Source organism: Callorhinchus milii, unplaced genomic scaffold, assembly GCF_018977255.1.
Source record: "Callorhinchus milii isolate IMCB2004 unplaced genomic scaffold, IMCB_Cmil_1.0 Scaffold1, whole genome shotgun sequence".
Classification (NCBI taxonomy): domain Eukaryota; kingdom Metazoa; phylum Chordata; class Chondrichthyes; order Chimaeriformes; family Callorhinchidae; genus Callorhinchus; species Callorhinchus milii.
Window position 1 is genome coordinate 109,510,746 of NW_024704742.1, and position 21,510 is coordinate 109,532,255.

A 21,510-nucleotide genomic window follows, 5' to 3' on the forward strand; every position below is an offset into this window, starting at 1 on the left:
ACATTGCTATACATAATCACATTATTCATCTACCCTAGTGTCATTAAATATATAGTAAAAACAGCTATAGAATACCACTATCAGCACATTCGGCATTATTTTTCCACCATGGTGTCATTAGTTGAGGTTACACAAGCTTTGTCCTGTTTTCCCTCGGTTTATATTTGATTATCAAACTATTGTTCAGTTGAAATATTGATTAGCAAAGGTTTAATTTTTTGGTTGAAAGAAATACAGCTGATTTTAATTTCTGCATTGATTACCCAAATTAAAACTGGACAAAGCAATCTGAAGACTGCCATAATCTCAGCAATTCTTCACCTTCAACATATAAACTCCTTAGATTCTCCAAATCACTTTCCTGAGCATGTTCCAGTTAATGGTATTAATGGCACATCAACCTCAAAAATCATGCACACTTGACCTGGAAACCATAAGGGAGTGTTTAATTTCAAAGTGGCCTGGAGCAGAGGGAAACGTGAGGCTCACATGAGGATGTCTACTTTAATATTTTTGGTTAAATAGATGCCACTAATAGCAATGTTTAAATGGATTATATTCACTCCTAGAGGAAAGTGGGGGGCGGGAAGAGACCTTTTTCCCATGAACACATTTTACCCTTGAAGGAATCAGATGACTGTCCATAGATTTGTCTGCACTGCACTTTTTGTCTACACTTCATTGTCTGCATTTCACAAGGGGATGGCCTGTTCTCTTAGCAAAAAAAATTCTAGGCAATTGCTCATACACATCAGTAACTATTTGATATAACATCTTTTATTGGAACCTTTGATGTAAAAATCTCAAGACCAAAGTTAAGTTTCATTGAGAATCAGCTGCAGTTGCACTGCATCTAGATCTAATAAAAAAATTCTCCATTCTCTACAGTGCAGCTATCTCTCATTCTCTATTATATAATATATAATATATACATACAAATTCAGAACAATTTCAAAACATTTAACAACAATATTGTGATTGGCTTGTCTTCATTTTTTAAGATTTTACAATTTTGCAAAATAAAGATGAAATTAAATTCACCCTTGTATCAGTACTATAAACATACAAACTAGAAGTTTTCCAATGTGGCATGGAGTCTAGAGCAAGAGAAACAAAAGTTAAATATAAATGAAATGGTTTTTAACCATGCTTTTCACAAAGCAAATACTGTGCAACTTAAACGTAACACTTCCCACAATAGAAAAAGTATTATGATTTTTTGTCTCTGCTTCCCAATGTCACATTTTCCCAAGCATGGATACAGAAACAGTCTTGGATCTTTCCAAATGAATATCTTTTAATTTTGCAAATTTGTAGAAAATATACTAATTGTAACTAAAACATTAAAAGCAATCCCAAATCCACTTTTAACTTGTACCTTCCAATTCTATTCATGTTAGTCCTTATTCAGAGAATATTTCCACCGTAGATCAAATATTCTTTATCGGTAGTTTTACAGTAGCTCAAAATAGTCTTCTTGTTTCAGAATTAAAATTTAACGACCATGGACTCCATATGCAATAACAGGAACTCTGTCTGTGTTCCAAGTACCACAGAAGTGTTCCTCAGATTATCTAGCACCTGCTGGATATACTTTGGAAGTTCCTCGTAGACTTTAATATCTTCAATATACTGCACCATCAGCTTGCCGGGAAAGCATTTGGAGAGATTCTCAAACCCATCCTTCCCTGCAAATGAAACTCGATTCAAAGTTGAATTTTCATCATTCAACTCGTGCCAAATTAAAGATAAGTTATGATTATCAATGTAGTTCTTCAGAAGTATCGACCACAGATAAGTACTAGGCTCAGTTTGAGGAGGATTAATGTCTGTATTCACATTTCCAAATTTGCTTTCAGCAGCTTCCACTATTCCAACTTCACTAATAGCAGAGTGATTGTTCTTTAGCTGTGGACAATCAATATGTTCTCGGGGTGTTTTTCCTAGGCGGTCTTGTTGCTGTGGCAAAACAGATCCTGTAGGAACAATGACATGTATTAATACTTATGGCATTTACACATGAGTGAAAAGAAAACACTGTTTTAGTCACTTCGGGCTCATTTGTAACCACTTTAGGCAGTAACTAACGCTGACACAATTAACTTGTTATAGTGTATTCTGGCTGCCGAGGGAAAGTGTTTTAAAACTGATTTAGTCTACAGTAAATACCTAGGTGAATCACCGATCATAACAGTGAGCAAATCAGTGACAGAAAATTCCAGTGCCTGATTTCCCATATTCTATTGCCTTCCTCACTTCATTTAATTATTTTTTAAAATTTCTTTTTATTAAGAATAATCAGTAAATAGAGAGCATAGGCAATTAAGGTAATTACCAGGGGTAGGCATTACATTTTTTTGTTATTTATTTATCAACCATAGTGCAATCTATTAACTGAACAACATTTCATTTCTTATATTGATGCATGTTATGTGTTATTCATACCATGTTACAGAAAGGATGATAATTGAAACATTGCAAAGTGTTGCAGCATCACAGACAAATGCCACATATAGTATCACAGGTGCAGCAAAAAGTTTTGATCCATGTGTACTTATGCCAAGGCGTATAACATAAGAAATGATAGATGAAAAAAAGACCAAGGGTCCATCTAGTTCGCCTTCCACCTTCCTGGCGGTCGCATGGACATGTCCTGAACCACCTATGTACTATATCTCATAATGTTATTTCCTAACCTGTTCCACAGGTTTAAAAACTAAATGCAAGTTTAAAAACTAAACACAGCAAAACCATACATGTCTAGTCTAACCATTAGTTTTGTAAAATACAAAATTCTACTTTTATTTTTTCAATTGGTATAGTGTAAATTTGTTGAATAAATCAAGTGATGCATAATGGACAATGGGTTTAATATCTACCATCCCAGTGATCAGTAAACTAATGAACTCAGAATTTTCAGGTTACATTATTTAACGAACTAACTTTGAATAGATCGGGATTGCATGACAAAATAGGTCAGAAAACTCTTCCACAATCTCTGCGAAAGGCAGAGGTTGCATACATCCCTGCTTAGAAATAAGTGAGATCAATTTGGTCAGCTTTAATCCAACTCCTAGTGGGTATGAATAAAAAGCACAGTGCCAACAAAGATGACCACAAAACAATGGCCTACTGGAATAGTAGAAGCATTCTTAAATCAGGGTTTGCAATGGAAGTGCAGAGAATGCTTTATCTGGCATCAAACTTCTGAAAATAATCGATGAAAATAGACCTCCAGCAATTTCCCTTTCGGAAGCATAAATGTTAAGGAAACTTACACATCGCCCATACCAGAAATACTCCCGAATGCACAGCATTACCAACTATTAATGATTTTTCCTTTTTGGACACCTGTAATCAGCCCTCAGAATGATCTGAAGTGATGCCTCTGATGGAAATGAACAATATTACTTTGAGATGGTGAACCAAACTGAACCCAATCCCCAAACCATTGGAATGACTTCACAAGTGAGAAACTGAAAAAGACCAATGCATAAAGAATGCAGAAAAAGTTTAACAGAAGTATCTGAGCTGGTAATATTTCAAAACAGTTTACAATGTATCTGGGAGGGGGAGATGAATAATAATAATCCATATACTTGGTATAACACCTTTCATGTCCCAAAGTGCTGTAAAGAATATGCTGTAGGGTGTTGCGACTGTGTGTTTTGTGAATGAACGAGACAGCAAAATTGTGCATAGCAATGTCCCACAAACAGCCAATTCATATTCATATTAAATGACCAATTTTAGTTGGGGCATTGTTGGGCAGGACATTGGGATAAACTCTTCTCTTTTCTAATAGCGCCATAGGATCTTTAAAGTCCATTTGAACAGGCATATGGGCCTTGGTTTAATGTATCATCTGAAGGACAGCATCTCCAACAATGCAGCACTCCCCTAGCACTACACTCTAGTGCCAGTTTAGACTATATGAGTTACAAGCCCTGGTGAGTGCCTAAACCCATAACCTTCTAACTCAGAGGCGAGAATTTGATACATCTTATACAATATTTTATCATGCAGAAGGTAGCAGCCTCTGATAAGCAGAACACAGAATAACCAAACTGAAAATCTGAACAAAGTGATCCTGGCTTGACAAGCCAAAACCGAGATTGCGACAAAAATATGACTGTGGATAAGCCTTCACACACATTTTACAATTCCCAGCAGATCAAGCGCTTGCAGATCTCTTATCACATGACAATAAATGCCAGCCCTTCCTATTCTTTTCAATGCCCTGGAACATATACATGTCAGCAGTCTGCCATTGCCCATTGAGGAACAGGACATGATATGATATTGGCTTTCATATCACCGAGTCCAAATATTGGCTTGGCATGTCAACTGCCTAGCATCCACATAAATTAGATACTTGTGGGCTTAAACCTCCTCCATGACTAAAGAGTAAATGAACAATACCGGCAACGGGGGATGAGCAAAGGAAATCAGGTTTGCATCAACAATACTCTAAGTTAAAAAGAACCATTAGGGGGCAGGAGAGAACTTCAGAATTGACAACTTAAAAATCAGGCTTGATGCAACAGTCTCACTATATTGAGGTTTTAATAAAGGCCAAGAAATGTGAGAAAAACAAAATAGTGGTAAAATGTTATTCACTTCTAACTTTGTTCAGTAGATCTGCATTTGTATCATTTACCAAATATATTTTTCTGTGCCTTATACTGCATTTCAAATAAAGAAAATGTAATGCCTTTATATTCCTTAGCAAAATAGAGTTCATAAAATTATTCAGAATTATATTCTGGATTCTTGCACCACATCACACAAAACTAAAAAGATTAAATTAACTATTAATCTCTTAAATTAACTACAAATTTGCAGTAAGGAAGTAAAAGTTTGTAAGATCTCCCTTAAAAGCATCATCTTTCAGCTTACGTTTTACAAATTAACATTCACTATTAAACCTTTGTAGAAATTAGTGTAATAAAGCAAATGCTTAATCTAAGGGTTTACCCAGAACAGGGTCAGTATATTTGACACATTTCTATTTACTAGTTTGCCACTTTTTGTGGTGCCTTTTCAAGCTCTTTCAATTTAAAACAAAAAAACTAGTTTTTTTTAATGTCACCCAGCTCATTTCTCATATTATCCATTTTCAAATTATTTTCAGTTATGTAACACGTTTCACGTTCCTTTCCATTCAATGTTTGAACTGCATCAAACACACAAAAAATGCGACATGAATGGTTGATCAGTCAGACAACAGCAATCTCCAGCATTTGTTTTCATTTATATCAGGAAACAATCAAATTTTGGAACATCCTGTAATTGCCGATTTTGATTGAATTAATCTCAATTAGAGTAATTTCCTGCTGGATTAGTCATCCACCTGCAATAGTGTTTTTTTTTCAGCTTTAAAGTATTTACAGTCTGAATCGCATTTAAAAAGTAAATTGAAGTAATTTTATTGTTCTTTCCCTTATTTTCATGTCATAGCCTCATTTTGCAGAAGGTGTGCATGTGCCGTTTCCAAAGGTCTGTCTGCACTTAATCATAAAGAGTACAAAACACGGGACCTAGTTACATTTAGACTCCTTTTCCAAGTGCATAGCTTTTATTTTGCACGGTATTCCCTCCCTCCATGGGATGGCAACGTATGGAGTTACATTTCACACTCCGAAGTCTTGAGCAATAGAATGCAACTCAACATTTTTAAATATTAGGCAAAGTGCTGATTTTCCTAAGCAAATTGAGGCGACATCTATTAATTGGAACAGAAAATCTTATCTTAAGAAGCAAATAAATTGTCGACTGTTTTTTGCAAATAAAACAGAATCCTGTTAATAACATGCGTTCATTATAAGGCAGGTTCCCTTACAGCCTGTGATTGGGGTGTGGACCCTGACACACATCAGAACAAAAAAAAATGCTTGCAGAAAGTCACCACGCTTGCTTCAAATCGCATTATTTTGCTTCAAAATATCAGCCGCCTTCACTGCACAAAAGAACAAGTCTGGCCCCTGGATTGTTAGGTCTCCAATGTCGCTTCCTGTGCAGTGCCGTAGGAAGAGCCGTTGGCGACGATCTGACAATCTGGAACTCTGCCATTTTTTAAGCATTGGAAGCCAGCTGGCTTTCTGCAGTAATGTGAAGTGAATGTGGAAGCAACAACCAGTGATTTCACGAATACACCCTATGCAGCCATGGTTATGGCTCCATGCAGTGGCGACCAGCCAGTAAGGACTACAAGTACATACGACACTATAATATGGGTTTACATTAAAAGTGGTAAAATTCTTCTAAACCCACAGTTTTAATAATAGGGTGGAGGGGAAATAGAATTTTTCAAAATTGTTCCCCCCAAATAACTGATATGAACTGACTCAACTCACATGCCTGCCATAATATTCAATGAATTTATACAGAAAAATGCTATTGGATCTCAAAGTCATTCATCAACAAGGTACACCTATTTGAGGATCCTCCTTTTGCAATTAAGTTGTAAGTCAATTTATACATATGGGTACAGATTTTCAGGGTGCATACCTTTGAGATTGATGTCAGTATCAGTCACTGATTGAAGTTTGCTGACCTTTTCCATTTTATGCTGTACACAGTCATTGTGCAGGTGTATTTCTCCTGGCAGTGGGAAGAAAGGAATACATTTCAACAGGCAAGATTTCAAACCAGTCAAATAAGCAAATCACTGAAGGATTCTTTAATATGCTGGCAATTGGCCAAGATATCCACACTCTAATTTCAAGCCAAGCTGTTTTTTTCTGATGTCAGCACATACTAGTTTGTTCCCATCAGTTTCACAGTAACTATCATGTGGTCGAGAGTGACTGCAGTCAAGAAGTTACGCTACGTGGATTTAGTACAATGTTTTCAAAAGATTTTCTGCAGGAACAAGACTTCAGATAATTCCAGTCACATATCCTCAAACAATCCAAAACAGCTGGCAGTACCAGAGAGAAATGCTCTCTGGTTAACATGGTCACCTGATTTCCCAGATTCATTTGTTAATCCAATGCATTTATTAAACAAACGTCTGTATTTCAGAATGCATGTGAAAGTGTGGGTATTAAAGAATTTAGTTCGTCAAGCACGAGTGCCGCCAAGCTTGCCAGTATTGTGTTGGAAATTCAGGTCAACTAATAACATGGTTTAGTAATCCACTGTGGGAGTCCTGACCAGATAAACTCTGCATTAAAGCATGCCACAAACTGAAAGGGGAAAAAGGTCAATGTTAAACAAGAATTGATGAAGATTTATCAGGACTTGTGCAATTTATGTGCAAGTTAGAACAGATGTCCAATTCTGCTACAGATAAAAAGGAGTCTTTTCAAAGCACATTTAAAAAGGTACAAATTTTGAGAGTCTAATTTTATAGCTCAGTAGATATCCTGAATGCAGAAGGAGGAGTTCATGGGCTGTTACCGTGAAGGTGGAAGCAAAGTCTCTACATTAAAGTGAAGTTCTTTGTACGCTTGGTGGTCATTGGGAAGAGGTGGAGGGGGGGCGGGAAGAGAGAAAGAGAAGAGGAGAAAGAAAGAGGTTAGTACCCAAATGCACAATAACCAGAAAAGTTCAACCACAATTGTAGTGCAAGTTCAGATTTTTTAATAGTGAATGAAATCATGTACAAGATTAAATTGTCTGTGTATATATGATTTCTTCTTAGGAAGGTGGCAAAACAACAGAATTGCATTAGTTTTGCATGGTTACATATGCCACAAACAAAAAGTCAATCACTTGATATTCACTGTGCCATTCTTGACAGCCCACATATGCATGGATTCAGAGAAAATAGACAAAATATGTAAGCTGCCAAGGGATCTTCTGACAGATAATATAGAGAGGGTAACTGTTGGGAGTTTAATAACAATATTTTACTTCAAAAGTTTCTAAGAATCACTTTCACAAGTTGAATGAACCAGGATTAAGCACAATATTTGACTCACACTTTGTTTTGCTATCAAATATTGTACATTTTCATTATACACAAGGACCAATTTTTGCAGTGCAAATTCTAACATTACAGATTATCGATATTCTGCTTTTTAATACTTGGTAAGTAGCAATATGATTTTATTGTAGTTTATTATGTATTAAAACTATAATTTTTTTAGGGAAGGGTGATCAACACCCATTTCTAATATTCAGTTAGACATAGAGGAGTCCTGTATGTGTATGTAGACATGTGGAGTCCTGTAGCTCAGTGGTTAGAACACTCGCTTTGCAAGCGAGAGACCTGTGTTCAATTCCAGGCAGAGGGCGAAACCTTGGGCAAGTTTCCTTACTCCACACAGAGCCTAATAATAATCCCTCCAAAACCAAAAACAATAATAAATTGGTCATTTTCAATCTACAACTGTTTGTGGGACATTGCTGTGCGCAATTGGCTGCCGCGTTCGCCCACAAATATACAGTCAATTCACTTTACAGTGTGTTCTGTGAAGCGCTTTGGGACGTCCTCCCGACGTGAAAAGTGCTATATCAAATGCAAGGATTATTATTATTATTATTATTATAGAGGCATTTGAAAGTGAGGATGAGAATCTCGAATTCAACCTGCTGCGGAATAGGGAGCTGGCAGAGCTGAGTGAGGATTATGGAGTCTGATGCAGAAGATGGTACAGGCTATAGATCTGGTCAGTCTGCAATTTATGTAGGGAAGCCTGGGGAGGGAATCAAGTAATGGACCCTGGAGGCTGGTGATGAAGGTATGACTGAGGGTGTCAGCAGCTCAGATTCATATTGAAATCATTGGAATTCAGAAGTAATTTTTTTAAACTTTTTTTAGTCCAGATCAAAAATCTCTCCAAAAAATCTTTTAAAATCAATATTGTTATTCAGTGACCCAAAGTGCTGCATAAATTTATCATCTAGCAAACACCTCAGCGGAAATTGACCCTTTAATAATTCCAAATATGTTGATTCTGGAATGGTTGGGTCTATCACGTCCTTCATTAGTTCTTTATCCTGAAAAGATCTTAAAAAAGTATTCGCCAAAACTTTTTGATACTGTGCATAATCACATGGTTTCCTCTAATACTTTCCCGGCAACATCCACCTTCAGGTTTATAAAGATTGCCATTTCAAACATGAATTAGGGATGGCAGATAATCTTCAATACAAGGATAGTGCCTTGAGCAAGTTCCTTCTCAATGTGATAGACACCATTCAGATAGTCAGTTACTTTGTGGGCTACCGTTTGTTTTGTTTGGTTTCAGAGGAGCTCCTTGAACCTCTATGAGTAAATATTATATTTAACCAATTTACAGACTTAATAATCTTATAATAATCCTTGCATTTTGTATAGCGTCTTTCACATTGAGAGGACGTCTCAAATCACAGGATTACTGCCAACTGTAGTGACCATGTATTTTATAGACTTATCTGTTTAAAAATCTGAGGAACTGGAAGGAAAGAAGATTCTGAGATAATAATAATATTCCTTGCATTTGATATAGCATCTAATCTCGTCTTCGGACATCTCAAAGCACTTCACAGAATATAATGTAAAGTGAATTGACTGCATATTTTGTGGGCGAAATGCGGTAGCCAATTGGGCACAGCAGTGTCCCACAAACAGTCATAGATTGAGTGACCAAATTACAATACAAAATTACATTTGCAAAGGGCCTTTCACATCGGGAGGACGTCTCAAGGTGCTGAAATTATTATTATTTTTTTTTGTAGGGATTATTATCCCCAGAAAAGTGATCGACTAACAACTGGGTTCCTACTTACTGCTAAACAGAGGCATGTGGATGAAGGAAAGTTGCCCGACGTTTCGCCCTGCCCGGGAATCAAACCCAGATCCTCTCGCTTGCGAGGCGAGTGCCTAACTACTAAGCTACAGGACTCCACAGAGATGCCTTTTCTATCAGAGTATATTCAGTTTAAGAGTTTTAATCCTTATCTAAAGTGAAATAGGAAAGGATTTCAACAAGGATTCCCTTCAGTTACATCATTAAAGTATAAGATTTAAACCTAGAATAGAGTTCATGTCAGAAATGAACTTTACACTCAGCTATTTCATAACATTAAGGAGCCATCTGAAAAGAAAGGTCAACCAAACACCCAGGAGAAAGCAATAAATTCAGAATTGGACCAAATAATAGAGTAGTAGAAACTGCATCAAATAATCTATCGAGTTAAGTATATTATTGATAGAATTTGGGCAAAGGAAGTATCATTCAATTTTTTATATTCAGACCAGAGTCTAATTTATATAGAAACATGGCACAGAGCTCATGGTTTCAGATTATGTCCATAAGACACTGAAGTGTCACATAAATTTACATCATCATGTGAACTCCGATTAAGTCATAAGCTTTATTACTTGCTTCTAATCACCAATAATTTTAAATGTTAGAATTTAGTGAACTTGTGAAATCAAAATATTGCTACGCTACTAATGTTAAAAACAACAAGATTACATTTGTATAGCGCCTTTCATGTCGGGAGGACGTCCCAATGTTAAATCGGTTTGTTAATTCTTACATTCATTTTTATTTGGGCTGTGAAGAGAGGCATAATCAAACTGGAAGTAGATGGTGACAAATGCACAGTATTTAATGCTTGGTTTATAATGCTGGCGATGATGTCCCACAATTTTTTTTAAAACAGTAGAAATATTTGGAGCAGAGAACTGATTTAGATTTCTCAGTCTCAACTACACTTACAGCCTAAAGAGTTGATTGGCTGTACAATCACCTTCAAAATACAGTCAATCCATTTTACAATGTATACTATGAAGCGCTTTGAGACATCTTAACGACCTGATAAGGTGCTATATCAAATGCAAGAATTATTATAAGAACATTAAAAATGCACTTTTAAAATTTCTTAGTTGTCCATTGGGCCAAATTGAAAGCAAATATTATTTATATTTGACCACGGACATAGAAAACATTGATCCATATATTTTTATTTAAAGCAGAATTTTTGCCATTTGTGACACTGAATTGGTTAATTAAAACTTATTTGAAATGAAATGCACCTAATTCAACCAAGACATTAATTTATAATTATTAAATCCAAATGTCTTGCTCATATCTCATTTGTGTGTTAATTCTTTGGATTTTCCAATGCACAAAATCCAGGAGCATTGCTGAATTTACCGAAATGCAATACAATTTCTGTTTCAGTGACAATCCAAACTTAAAACAGGTCTCTTGAAAGCTATTTCTAATGCTGAAGCTGACCAGTTAGCAGAAAGGCACCATATCAAATTAAGTACAGAAAGCACAGAAATTAAGTACAGCCAGTGGTAAATGAATTCTGATTTGAGAATCATACTGCTATATATTTACTATTTTCAACATTGTGCTTAGAAATCATATATTTTGGTAAAGAGAGGCATTCAGCCTATCGAGCCATTTCATGCTAGTTCTCCACTATGGCTCTCAATTGTAATCCCATTTCCTTGCTCTTCCTTTTATATATTTAATCTTCATGCATTAATCTAATTGCCTTTTGGATGTCATAACTGACTTAACTTCAATAGCCGCGTGTAATAATTTGCTCCACATCCAATAATTTAACATTTGCACTATTCAGACTTTCATTGAACTCATAGTAAAAGTCAGTGCACACTAATATCAAATTACCAGGTCAACTGTAATACGTTGTAAAAGATTAGTGAAAGTTCATTCTTCAGACAAGTATTACTGCCACGTGCATTTGCTGAAAAGCAACTTCTTCGTTTTTGGTCAATTGCAGTTAAGTGCAAGAAAATGCATTGTTTCTTGTGGAATAAACTCTTACGGAATAAAAGTACATGGTGGTAAAGAACATTTAGAGTAAACTACACACAAAACTATAGGAACAATATTGAATCAAAACTAGTACTGCTTAAGCCCCACTTGTAATCAAATAAATTAAGCCTTTACCTTTCAAATTTACTTTACACACATCTGTTTGGCTATATTGAATATCATTTGTGCTGTCGGATTCCAGAAAAGAATACTTCTTGGTTACTAATGGGCAATTCTGTTTCCTATGGATAAAAAGCAGAAACATTATCTCTCAGTGATAACAACAACAACTTGGATTTATATAGCACCCTCCATGACGGACGGTGTCTCAGAGCGCTTCACAGTAATGGATCCCGGGACCGAGCCAGGGGGAGGGGAAGGAAGGTGACTGACGGCACGGTCGAAAAGAAAGGTCTTCAGCAGAGACCTGAAAATAAGAAGGGAGGGAGCGAGGCGAAGGGAGTGAGGAAGGCAGTTCCAGAGCCTCGGGGCATAGTGGCTGAAGGCACAGCTGCCGAGGGTGGAGTGGAGGACTCGGGGGACGAGGAGGAGGCCAGACCCGGAGGAACGAAGGCAACGGGTACTGTTTTGAGGAGAGAGGTCAGAGAGGTAGGAGGGTGCAGAGGATTGCAGGGACTTGAATACAAGGGTGAGGATCTTGAAATCGATCCTCTCTGGGATGATGAACCTTCTAAACATAATTTGCAACACTGACATATAAAAAGTTAAATTAATCTGAAGCACTATTGAGATCAAAGCAGCAAAACTCACTTGAGTATATTAATAATACTTCCATTTGATATAGCGCCTTTCATGTCAGGAAAATGTCTCAAAAGTGCTTCCTAGCATTTACTGTAAAGTGTACTGACAATATTTTGTAGGTCAACACGGCAGCCATTAGCACACAGCAAGGTCTCACAAATAGCCGTTAAGTGAATGACCAATTTTATTTGGGGGACTGTTGGCCAGGGCATCAGGAGAAATCTATTTGAACAGTGGGATCATTAATGTCCACATAAACAGGCAAACCTCCAACAATCTTTGCATTTTTTTTGATCCTTGCTTTATTTTTGATATAGCATCTTATCATGCCTTTGAGATGTCTCAAAGCGCTTCGCAGAATATACTGCAGAGTGAATTGACTGTATATTTTGAGGGCGAGTGTTAAGCCGAGGCTACGAGTTTAAAGTCCCAACATGAGGCTTTTACCTACAACCTTCTGACTCACAGGCAGGAGGGCTACTAGCTAAGCCGGACTGACACTACGAAGAGTATGTTAAATGGATTCCTAAACATATTGAATAGGAGTATATTTAACAGATGTACTAGAGACTAAACATACTTTTGTAATCAACAAAACGTGTTCCTTCAATGTAGAACAGCTAAAGAATTTTGAGATGTAGCCGTTTAGTTCATTTATTAGTCAGATTGTCTCAGTTGATAACATTCTTGCCTCCAAGTCAAAAAGTCGAGGTTAAGACTTACGTTGGTATTTGAATTTCAACTTAACCTATGAGCTCAAGTGCAGTGCTGGAGGAGTGCTGCATTGTCAGGTATGCCATTCTTCAGAAGTGGCTTTAAACTGAGATTCTGTCTGCACATCATGGATGTTAAACATCGACAACATTACTCCATGTCAATAAAATGGAGGTCTCCTGCTGAGCTCCACTCAATGCACCCTGATCACAGGCACTGACCATATTGAACTTGGATCAATTAAGTGCCTTATCTTCAAATGTCTCCAATGACCTTGTGCCACACTATTTCACCCACAAAGTACAGTCAATTCCCTTTACAGTATATTTTGTGAAGTGCTTTGAGACGTCTCGAAGACGTGATAAGGCGCAATATCAAACACAAGAATTATTATTATTATCTCTGTAGTCTCCTCCAGTCACTCCCCATGCTCTGCTAACTATAGCTTAACTTCATGCTTCCGACCTGCTTTTTCCTCATCATCAGGTTAGTTTTCAGCCACCTTACCTCTTCCCTTTCACTCTGTCTGCCAACATCTCTCCACCTCAGCCCTTTCCTCTATGATTTCAAATTGCACCTGAAGACCCACCACTTTGACTACCCATTTAACCACCTCAATCAACGTCAGGCAATCACCCCGAGGTCTTTCAGGAAACAGTTTGCAGCAATGCAATACTATTTTGTGAGAATGCCTGCACTATGGCCTGAACTACCTCCATTTATTCAGTTGACTCCTGTTAACACTCATAGATCAGAAGTGACTGCTCCACAGTAACCTGCCACTTTGGTCACTCAAACAAAGCAACAGTGAACAACAGACTAGAAACTTATCTTACAGGGTGAGCAATCTTGTGTTTGATGGTAGAGTGGCATAAACCCGAAAACCGGATGCTTTTCCTCAAGCAGTTGAGGTAACAAATCATAAAATTCAATCACTCATATTTCAGGAAATGTAAATTTTCCCTGTCTATGCAAACCAACTTCTGTGCTGAGCGAGACTCCAGGAGTCTCCATTCACCATTACTGCAGTCAGGACTGACTTTCAGTGAATGAGTCATTCATAGCAAGTTTAGTGTTGTGTCTACCTAGAGTATAGTAATTGCTGGAAAGAATCAGAGGTCCTCACTACATTTTAAAATTAGGAACTGGCATCTGGAATAGTGCGAAATTCAGCATTGCCAGTCTGACTGACGGAGTCCATAGTGGGCTGATTCTTAGGATTGTGTTCGTGGAAACACTGTACATGAACTTAGAAAGTATAACATCTTAAATGAACTTCCTTTCTAAAAGGTAGAAATGGTATGCCATTTCAAATAAAACAAAATGTTGGCTTCCTGCCACAGACTGCGATTGGTGAGCAGCAAAATACAGGTCACCTAAAGGCTATGAACCATTTCAGTTCAACAGCCCACACACAAGTCACTTTAAAGTAGCGTTGTTGTAAGAATTACTTACGCTAGAATGCCCAGCATTTCCACTTGCTTCTGCCTGTCACCAGTTAGAGTAAGTGACGGCCTCAAAGGTTCAGGCCAAGGCCAGTGCCCCATCTTCTTTCCCTTGGGGTCCTTCACCACCACTTGCCTACAACCGCCCAGCCTCCCCAGGGCCATTAAATATGAAGAGATCTATCAGGACAGAAAAATTCATTCGATGAGGTTCACAGTCGACTAGCCTCAGTGGGACTTGAATGGCATCTGCTCTGAAACTCAGTCACTACTGATCTAATATAAGGTCATGCCCTGAGGTACTTTTTCCCTCCTGGTTTGTCACCTCTGTCTGCATATCTAACTATGGACATTTCAAATGCACAGCTACTGTTTAAGTACCAGAGACAATAATGTAACAGTATTTCACTTTCCTCAACCCCTCTTAGAATGTCAAAGGTCAGCAAAACTGATTTATTGTTTAAAACATAATAATCGTAACTAATACCAATGAGACAACTCTTAAATACTGAGTTACCATGTTTCATTTTTATGAGGTTAAACAATCACACTTATTTATGTTTTTGATAGTCAAAATACAGTTGATTCAATAATTGGACATACCATGCGATTTAATTTTTTTTAAAAGACACACACTCCTATTAATTTCACAATTTAAAACTTAAACCATTTCTCTAGTCAGACTAAGATTCTGGGCAACAAAAAAGTCTGCAAAATTCTCTTTCTGTTGATAAGAAATAAAATGTGTTGGTTTGATGAAAATTGACATAATGCCTAATATCCCCAGAAGATAGATCCTAAAGGCAGGGAGATGGAACAAACACCACAAAAGATGAATGACACTATGTTATTTATAAAGCACTTGTATAAATTGACCAATTTCTGCAAATTGATTAGGGTTGCTAACATCAACATTCATTATTTCTTAAGAGTACTGGCTGACATGCATACATGTTCTTAAATGCAAATGGGGTAAAAAAAACTCACTAATTAATCTTTAATATTTTATCTTTTAATACATGAATATCACCTTTTTCCTACCTAGTCAACTCTGCTTAACGAGTCATTTGCTCACAGGGTTGACGACCAGTCTGTTTGATGCGCCAGATGCACATCAAAAACTTGGATTCTGTAGACTTGTCTGGATTAGCCATTTACATCTAGGAACCAGTTCAACTCGGGAGATTTCGCTTGGGTCCCCAGAAATTATAATTTTCTGCCAACACGGCACATATTTTATTAAACTTGAAAGGGTGAAGGGCTGCGTGAAGGATTCAAAACCTAGAACTACATTTGGTGCTCAAATTGGATGTTTGAACAACACATTCCTTAATTCTTATTAAGCCTGGTTGGATATTATAACAAAAACATATGGTGTACAGTTTACTGTAGTTGTCAGGAGCACTAAATGCCATTAATATCACTTGATTTACTTCAGTTAAACATTAACTTGAGTTCCATACTTCCATGCTGCCAAATAAGTTACTCCCTTGAACTGAATGCTTCACGGGATGAATGTGACCATGACTGGGATCAGGTTTTGGATATTCCAAATTCTGGACCACAAAGCTAAGCAATAGTTTCACTTGTATTTGCAGCAATTCCCATGCTCTCAATCAACAATTCTACTAAAAGAACCTTCATCAAAGATCCACCAACAAAGCCACATAATACAGTATTGGAGGAAGAACAATACATATATATTAATATATGCACACACACCGTACAATTTCTCTCCCCCCACCCCAAGAATGACAAATCTCAACTAATTAGTCTGCTACAGGAATACTCACAATTTGTTTAAGTGAGAAGGATTTCTCAGAGAATTCAATTCCATTGTGGCAACACAGCTGCCTATAAATGGCTTGTGTGACAAACAGTTGAAGCCAGGGCGATGGAGTTAGTTTAATCAACATCTCGATCTCCTTTTGACTCAAATCTGGAGGAGAGAAGAAACCCCCCAAATTTATATTAATATTGCTAAACAGTTTTTTTAATATAGGGCACAAGGGTTCAAATAGTAACCTACCAATGACAAATACAAAAGAGTCCAATACACTGGTACAAATTGTCAGTAATTACCTAGCAAGTCTGTACGTCTCCAGCATAACTATCATGATGTAATAGGCATACAGAAAAACTACTTTAAATAGTCTAGTTCACAATATCAATTTACCTTTGAAGAATTCAGTTATAATTGCATTACATGATTGTATTGAGACCTGATTGATGATCTTTAAAGCTAAATGTATCTACATTGGGTAGTCATGCACTATGACACTTGCCCAATCTTTATTTGTTTAGACGTTGTCGAGCAAGGACATATCTACCTCTCAAAGTCTGACTAAGATCAGTTGGTTGTCTTTGCAAGATGAGTCTTCTCAGAGCAGTTCAGTCCCATGAAGATCCCACTTACATCCCTTCAGATAGATTACAAGAACTGGGCCATTTGATCTCAGTCCTATTTCCAAACTGAAGACTCCAAATATGTCTAATCATTGTTCATTCCTCTAAAACTGGGGATTATCCATGTGGCTCTAGTTTACACTGCCTTAGGGTCTGGGCAGCTCCTTTACGTTGTGGCAACCATATGCAATAATCTAGGTGCAGCCTGAAGCTCAGAATAGCTCGACTATGACTTCTGGAGATCTCAAGTTAACTGAATTGGCAATTTAACTCATTATCTCATTCGCCTCATTTATTATTGCTGTCTCGTACTGCTTTGGCATGGCAATTGAGGAGTCAACTAACATATCGAGATCTCTTCAAGCATCCTCCTTGAGCACCGTTCTATCCTGAGCACTGTTCTATCCGTACAGCCCATGTGCCTCCTATTCTTGCTTCTTATAAGCAGTACCTTTCTTTTATCTGTATTGAACTTTGTCAGACACCAGTCCATCTGAATACCCTATCAAAGTTTCTTTCTATGATATTGCTGCTTCCCGATTCCAAAGATGTCGCCTCCGCAACTGCCCCCCCACACACACCTTCTGGATCGGCAAAGGTAATGTATACAAGGAACACGTGTTTCAGTGCAGATAGTACAGAACTTAAGGCAGCTTGCTTAATAAATCCCTCCTTTCCCTAGCAAAGGACTTTTTGAATCTTTCAGGACTAAGTTCGGTGCTCAGCCAACTGAACTACCTGGGATATTTTTTTAGAATAGACATAAAAGATGAAAGTTCTAAACAAACAGAAGATTGAATAAAGGAAATGTTTGAAACTTGTGTTCACCTTGACAACATACATGAATGTAGAACATTAAATCGTCCCAAGTTTGGCCAGGAAAATATTTCCCACGTAACCTGTTTACCAAAAGTCGATATTCCACAACAACTCCCAATATACCATGTAACACATAGGCAGTTTCGTATGTAGTTTTCTAGAAAAGGAAAAGGGGAGAATTACATGTAAACATGTAATATATAGTGATATATAGTGTGGAGTCCTGTAGCTCAGTGGTTAGAGCACTCGCTTTGCAAGCGAGAGACCTGAGTTCAATTCCAGGCAGGGCGAAACCTTGGGCAAGTTTCCTTACTCCACACAGAGCCTAATAATAATCACTCCAAAACCAAAAACAATAAATAAATTGGTCATTTTCAATCTACGACTGTTTGTGGGACATTGCTGTGCGCAATTGGCTGCCGCGTTCGCCCACAAATATACAGTCAATTCACTTTACAGTGTGTTCTGTGAAGCGCTTTGGGATGTCCTCCCGACGTGAAAAGCGCTATATCAAATGCAAGGATTATTATTATTATTATATAGATAAATATATAGTGATTATTGATGGATAAGGTTCAAATTCAAAAACTAATAATGCCAAAGATCCATACCTGTCTCATCAGATTTATGTAATTAACACAATGCCTTCCCTAACTCAGTCTCCACCTATACCCACAAAGTTTTCAATCTACCGTTATACCGAAGATGAGAAAACCTTGTGTTATTGAATAATATTTCATAATTGCTTTTGATGAAGCATGTTAAGCATCTCAAAATCCTTCATACAAATGAATTATTTAAGTATAAGGATAAAAAAATAAACTGCATTCCATATCCCACCTTATTACATGAAAATCTCTCAAAATCTTTCACATGCTTTGAAGTGAAGTGAATGACGCAGGTAAATAAAGTAACCAATTTGCACCAGTAACAACTCACAAGCAACAATGTTTCACAAGAAAGAATATTTATCATAAGTTTGAATGGGGGTATAAGAGAGAAAAAAATATAGGTCAGGATGCTTCTGATAACTTTGTTTGTCTTGGTATTGCACGATGGAAGCTGTAAATGCTCACTGAACTATTGTAGCGCAGTTCAATGTCTCATTCAAGATCTTGGCTATAATTTGTTGGTGCAAATTGCAATTTTTTTTACATTTCTAATCAACTTGCAAACTTACAATGATCATCCAGATTTTATTTGAATATAATGAAATAATGAACTGATAAGTGTTGGTAGCACTCTCGCTTCTGGATTAGAAAGTTGTAGGTACAAGCTCCATATCAGAACCCTAACCTCATACTCCAGGCTGGCACTCCAGTCCAGTTTTGGGGGAAGACCTGTATGACAGAGGTGACATCTCTCAGATGTGATGTTACACTTTCATCTGCCGATTCAGATGGATGATAAAGACCCCATGAAACTATTGTTTTTTGTCATGTTCCACATGTGGAAACCCATCATCGTGTTCCACATGTGGAAACCCATCATCGTGTTCCACATGTGGAAACCCATCATCGTGTTCCACATGTGGAAACCCATCATCGTGTTCCACACGTGGAAACCCATCATCGTGTTCCACATGTGGAAACCCATCACTATTATCAAAACCAGACAGTTCCGTGCATTCCATCTACAAATGAAATTCACACACCTGCAAGTAGGTCACCATGGAAACAGTTCAACTCCAAGGAAACACTGCTTACCTATATCCACCTCAATACAAAAAATAGATCCTGGATATTAACTTGCAAATAAAAGTAATATAATTAATAAATAATGTTTGCATTGGATCTAGTTCCTATCATGCATCATGAAAAACAGTCTTGTGGCCAACAATCCTCCAAATACATTGGCCATTTACCTCTTGGCTGTTTGTTGAAAATTGTTGTGGGAAACTGGCTGCTGCTTTCATCTCTGAATAGAGTTACTACACTTAAAGGTAATTACTTTAAAGCACGCACTTTAATAATAATTCCTACATCTGATATAGCACCTTTCATGTCAGGAGGAAATCTCAAAGCACTTCACAGGATATATTGTAAAGAGTAATGACTGGAGACGTTGACACACTATAGGTACTATAACAAATACAAGAATTCCAATTATTATTTATATCATTAGTTGCAAGGTAATATCCGGGATCCATATCTTGCATACAATCAATAGTTACCATTATGGAAAGGATCTGCACTTTGCAATCATAGATAATTTTACTCACGTCATTTGGTTTCCTAACTACTGCTCTTGTTGCTTGAAGAACACACTCCAATAAAACAGCTAAAGATTTGGTCATCACATCCATGTATTCCAACAACAGTTGTCCGAGAACAGAATGAGGTATAAAATCAGAACACCCAGGAATTAGGTTTTCAAAACAGCTATCATGCAAGAATAAAAAAAATCAAGTTAGTTACAGTATGTGTAGAGTTACGTGTACAGTTATGTGTGTAGTTATGTGAGTATCAATAAAGCAGTAGAAAGAGGTTAAAAATAATTATCAACTAAACCCACCCATCTTATTAAAAGAAAATCCCTTAGTGTTCCCAGCTAACAGACCAGTGCTGCATATTGGCAAGTTTACCTGACAGAATTTTACATTTGTGTAGCACCTTTCATGTCGGGACGATATCCCAAGGCACTGGACAGTCAGGGATTTGGACCTAAGCTGTGGGTTGAGATCAGAGACGTTGGAGGGCAGAAGGGTAGCTAAAGGCTTGGTTAAAGAGGAGGGTTTTGAGACTCACCTTGAAGGAGGCGAGGGAGAGAGCGAGGTGAAGGGAAGGTGGGATGTAGTTCCATAGGGTGGGGGCAGAAAGGCTGAAGACCCGGTCGCCAATAGTGGAGCCGGGCGGGGGACGTGGAGCAGGCCACAGCCTGAAGGGAGTGAGCGGACTGGTTAGTATGGCGTCAACAGACCACAGAGGTAGGCAGCGGCAAGGCCGTGGAGGGCCTTGAACAACAACAAAATTACATTTGTATAGCGCCTTTCACCTCCGGAGGACGTCCCAAGGTGCTGGACAGACAAGAGTTACGGACCAAAGCTGGGGGTTGGAGTGGGGGAGGGTGGAGGGCAGGAGGGGGAAGCAGGGAGATCGAAAGCACAGTCGAAGAGGGTCTTGAAGGTGGCAAGAGAGGGGGCGAGACGGAGGGACTGCAGGATGGGAGTTCCAGAGGGTGGGGGCAGAGTGACATGAAGGCATGCCCGACAATAGTGAGGCGAGCAAAGTGGGGCACATGAAGCAGGCCGGAACCCACTGAGCGGAGGGAGCGAACAGGATGGTAGGGGTTAGGATGTCAGAGAGGTAGGGGGCAGCAAGACCGTGGAGGGCTTTAAAGGTGAGGACCAGGATCTTGAACTGTATCCTCTGTGTAATGGGAAGCCAGTGGAGTTGGGCAAGGATGGGGGTGATAGGGTTGCGGAGCCTACTGCGGGAGAGGACACAGGCTGCAGAGTTCTGGATGATCTGCAGCCTTTGGAGGGAGGAGTTGGGGAGGCCGACAAGCAATGAGTTTGCATAGTCAAGCCTTGATGTAATGAACGCATGTATGAAGGAGAGGACAAGGATTTTGAACTCTATCCTCTGGGGGATGGGGAACCAATAGAGAGAGTGGGGGTGATGAGAGCCTGG

The 21,510-nt window shown here is 38.1% G+C and overlaps 1 protein-coding gene across 2 annotated transcripts in view; it reads right to left on the reverse strand.

The window, feature by feature from the left end:
• Positions 1-21,510, reverse strand: part of slf1 (SMC5-SMC6 complex localization factor 1) — a 38,323-nt gene that overhangs the window by 3,056 nt on the left and 13,757 nt on the right. For both annotated transcript variants that reach the window (XM_042334318.1, XM_042334314.1), the window contains exons 11-17: positions 20,100-20,259; positions 17,888-18,035; positions 16,447-16,592; positions 14,664-14,833; positions 11,868-11,974; positions 6,511-6,603; positions 1,379-1,976 (exon numbers count right to left, since the gene is read on the reverse strand). In XM_042334318.1, the coding sequence (XP_042190252.1) occupies positions 1,489-1,976; positions 6,511-6,603; positions 11,868-11,974; positions 14,664-14,833; positions 16,447-16,592; positions 17,888-18,035; positions 20,100-20,259 (1,312 nt within the window). In that variant the 3' untranslated portion in view covers positions 1,379-1,488. The remainder of the gene's footprint in view (positions 1-1,378; positions 1,977-6,510; positions 6,604-11,867; positions 11,975-14,663; positions 14,834-16,446; positions 16,593-17,887; positions 18,036-20,099; positions 20,260-21,510) is intronic.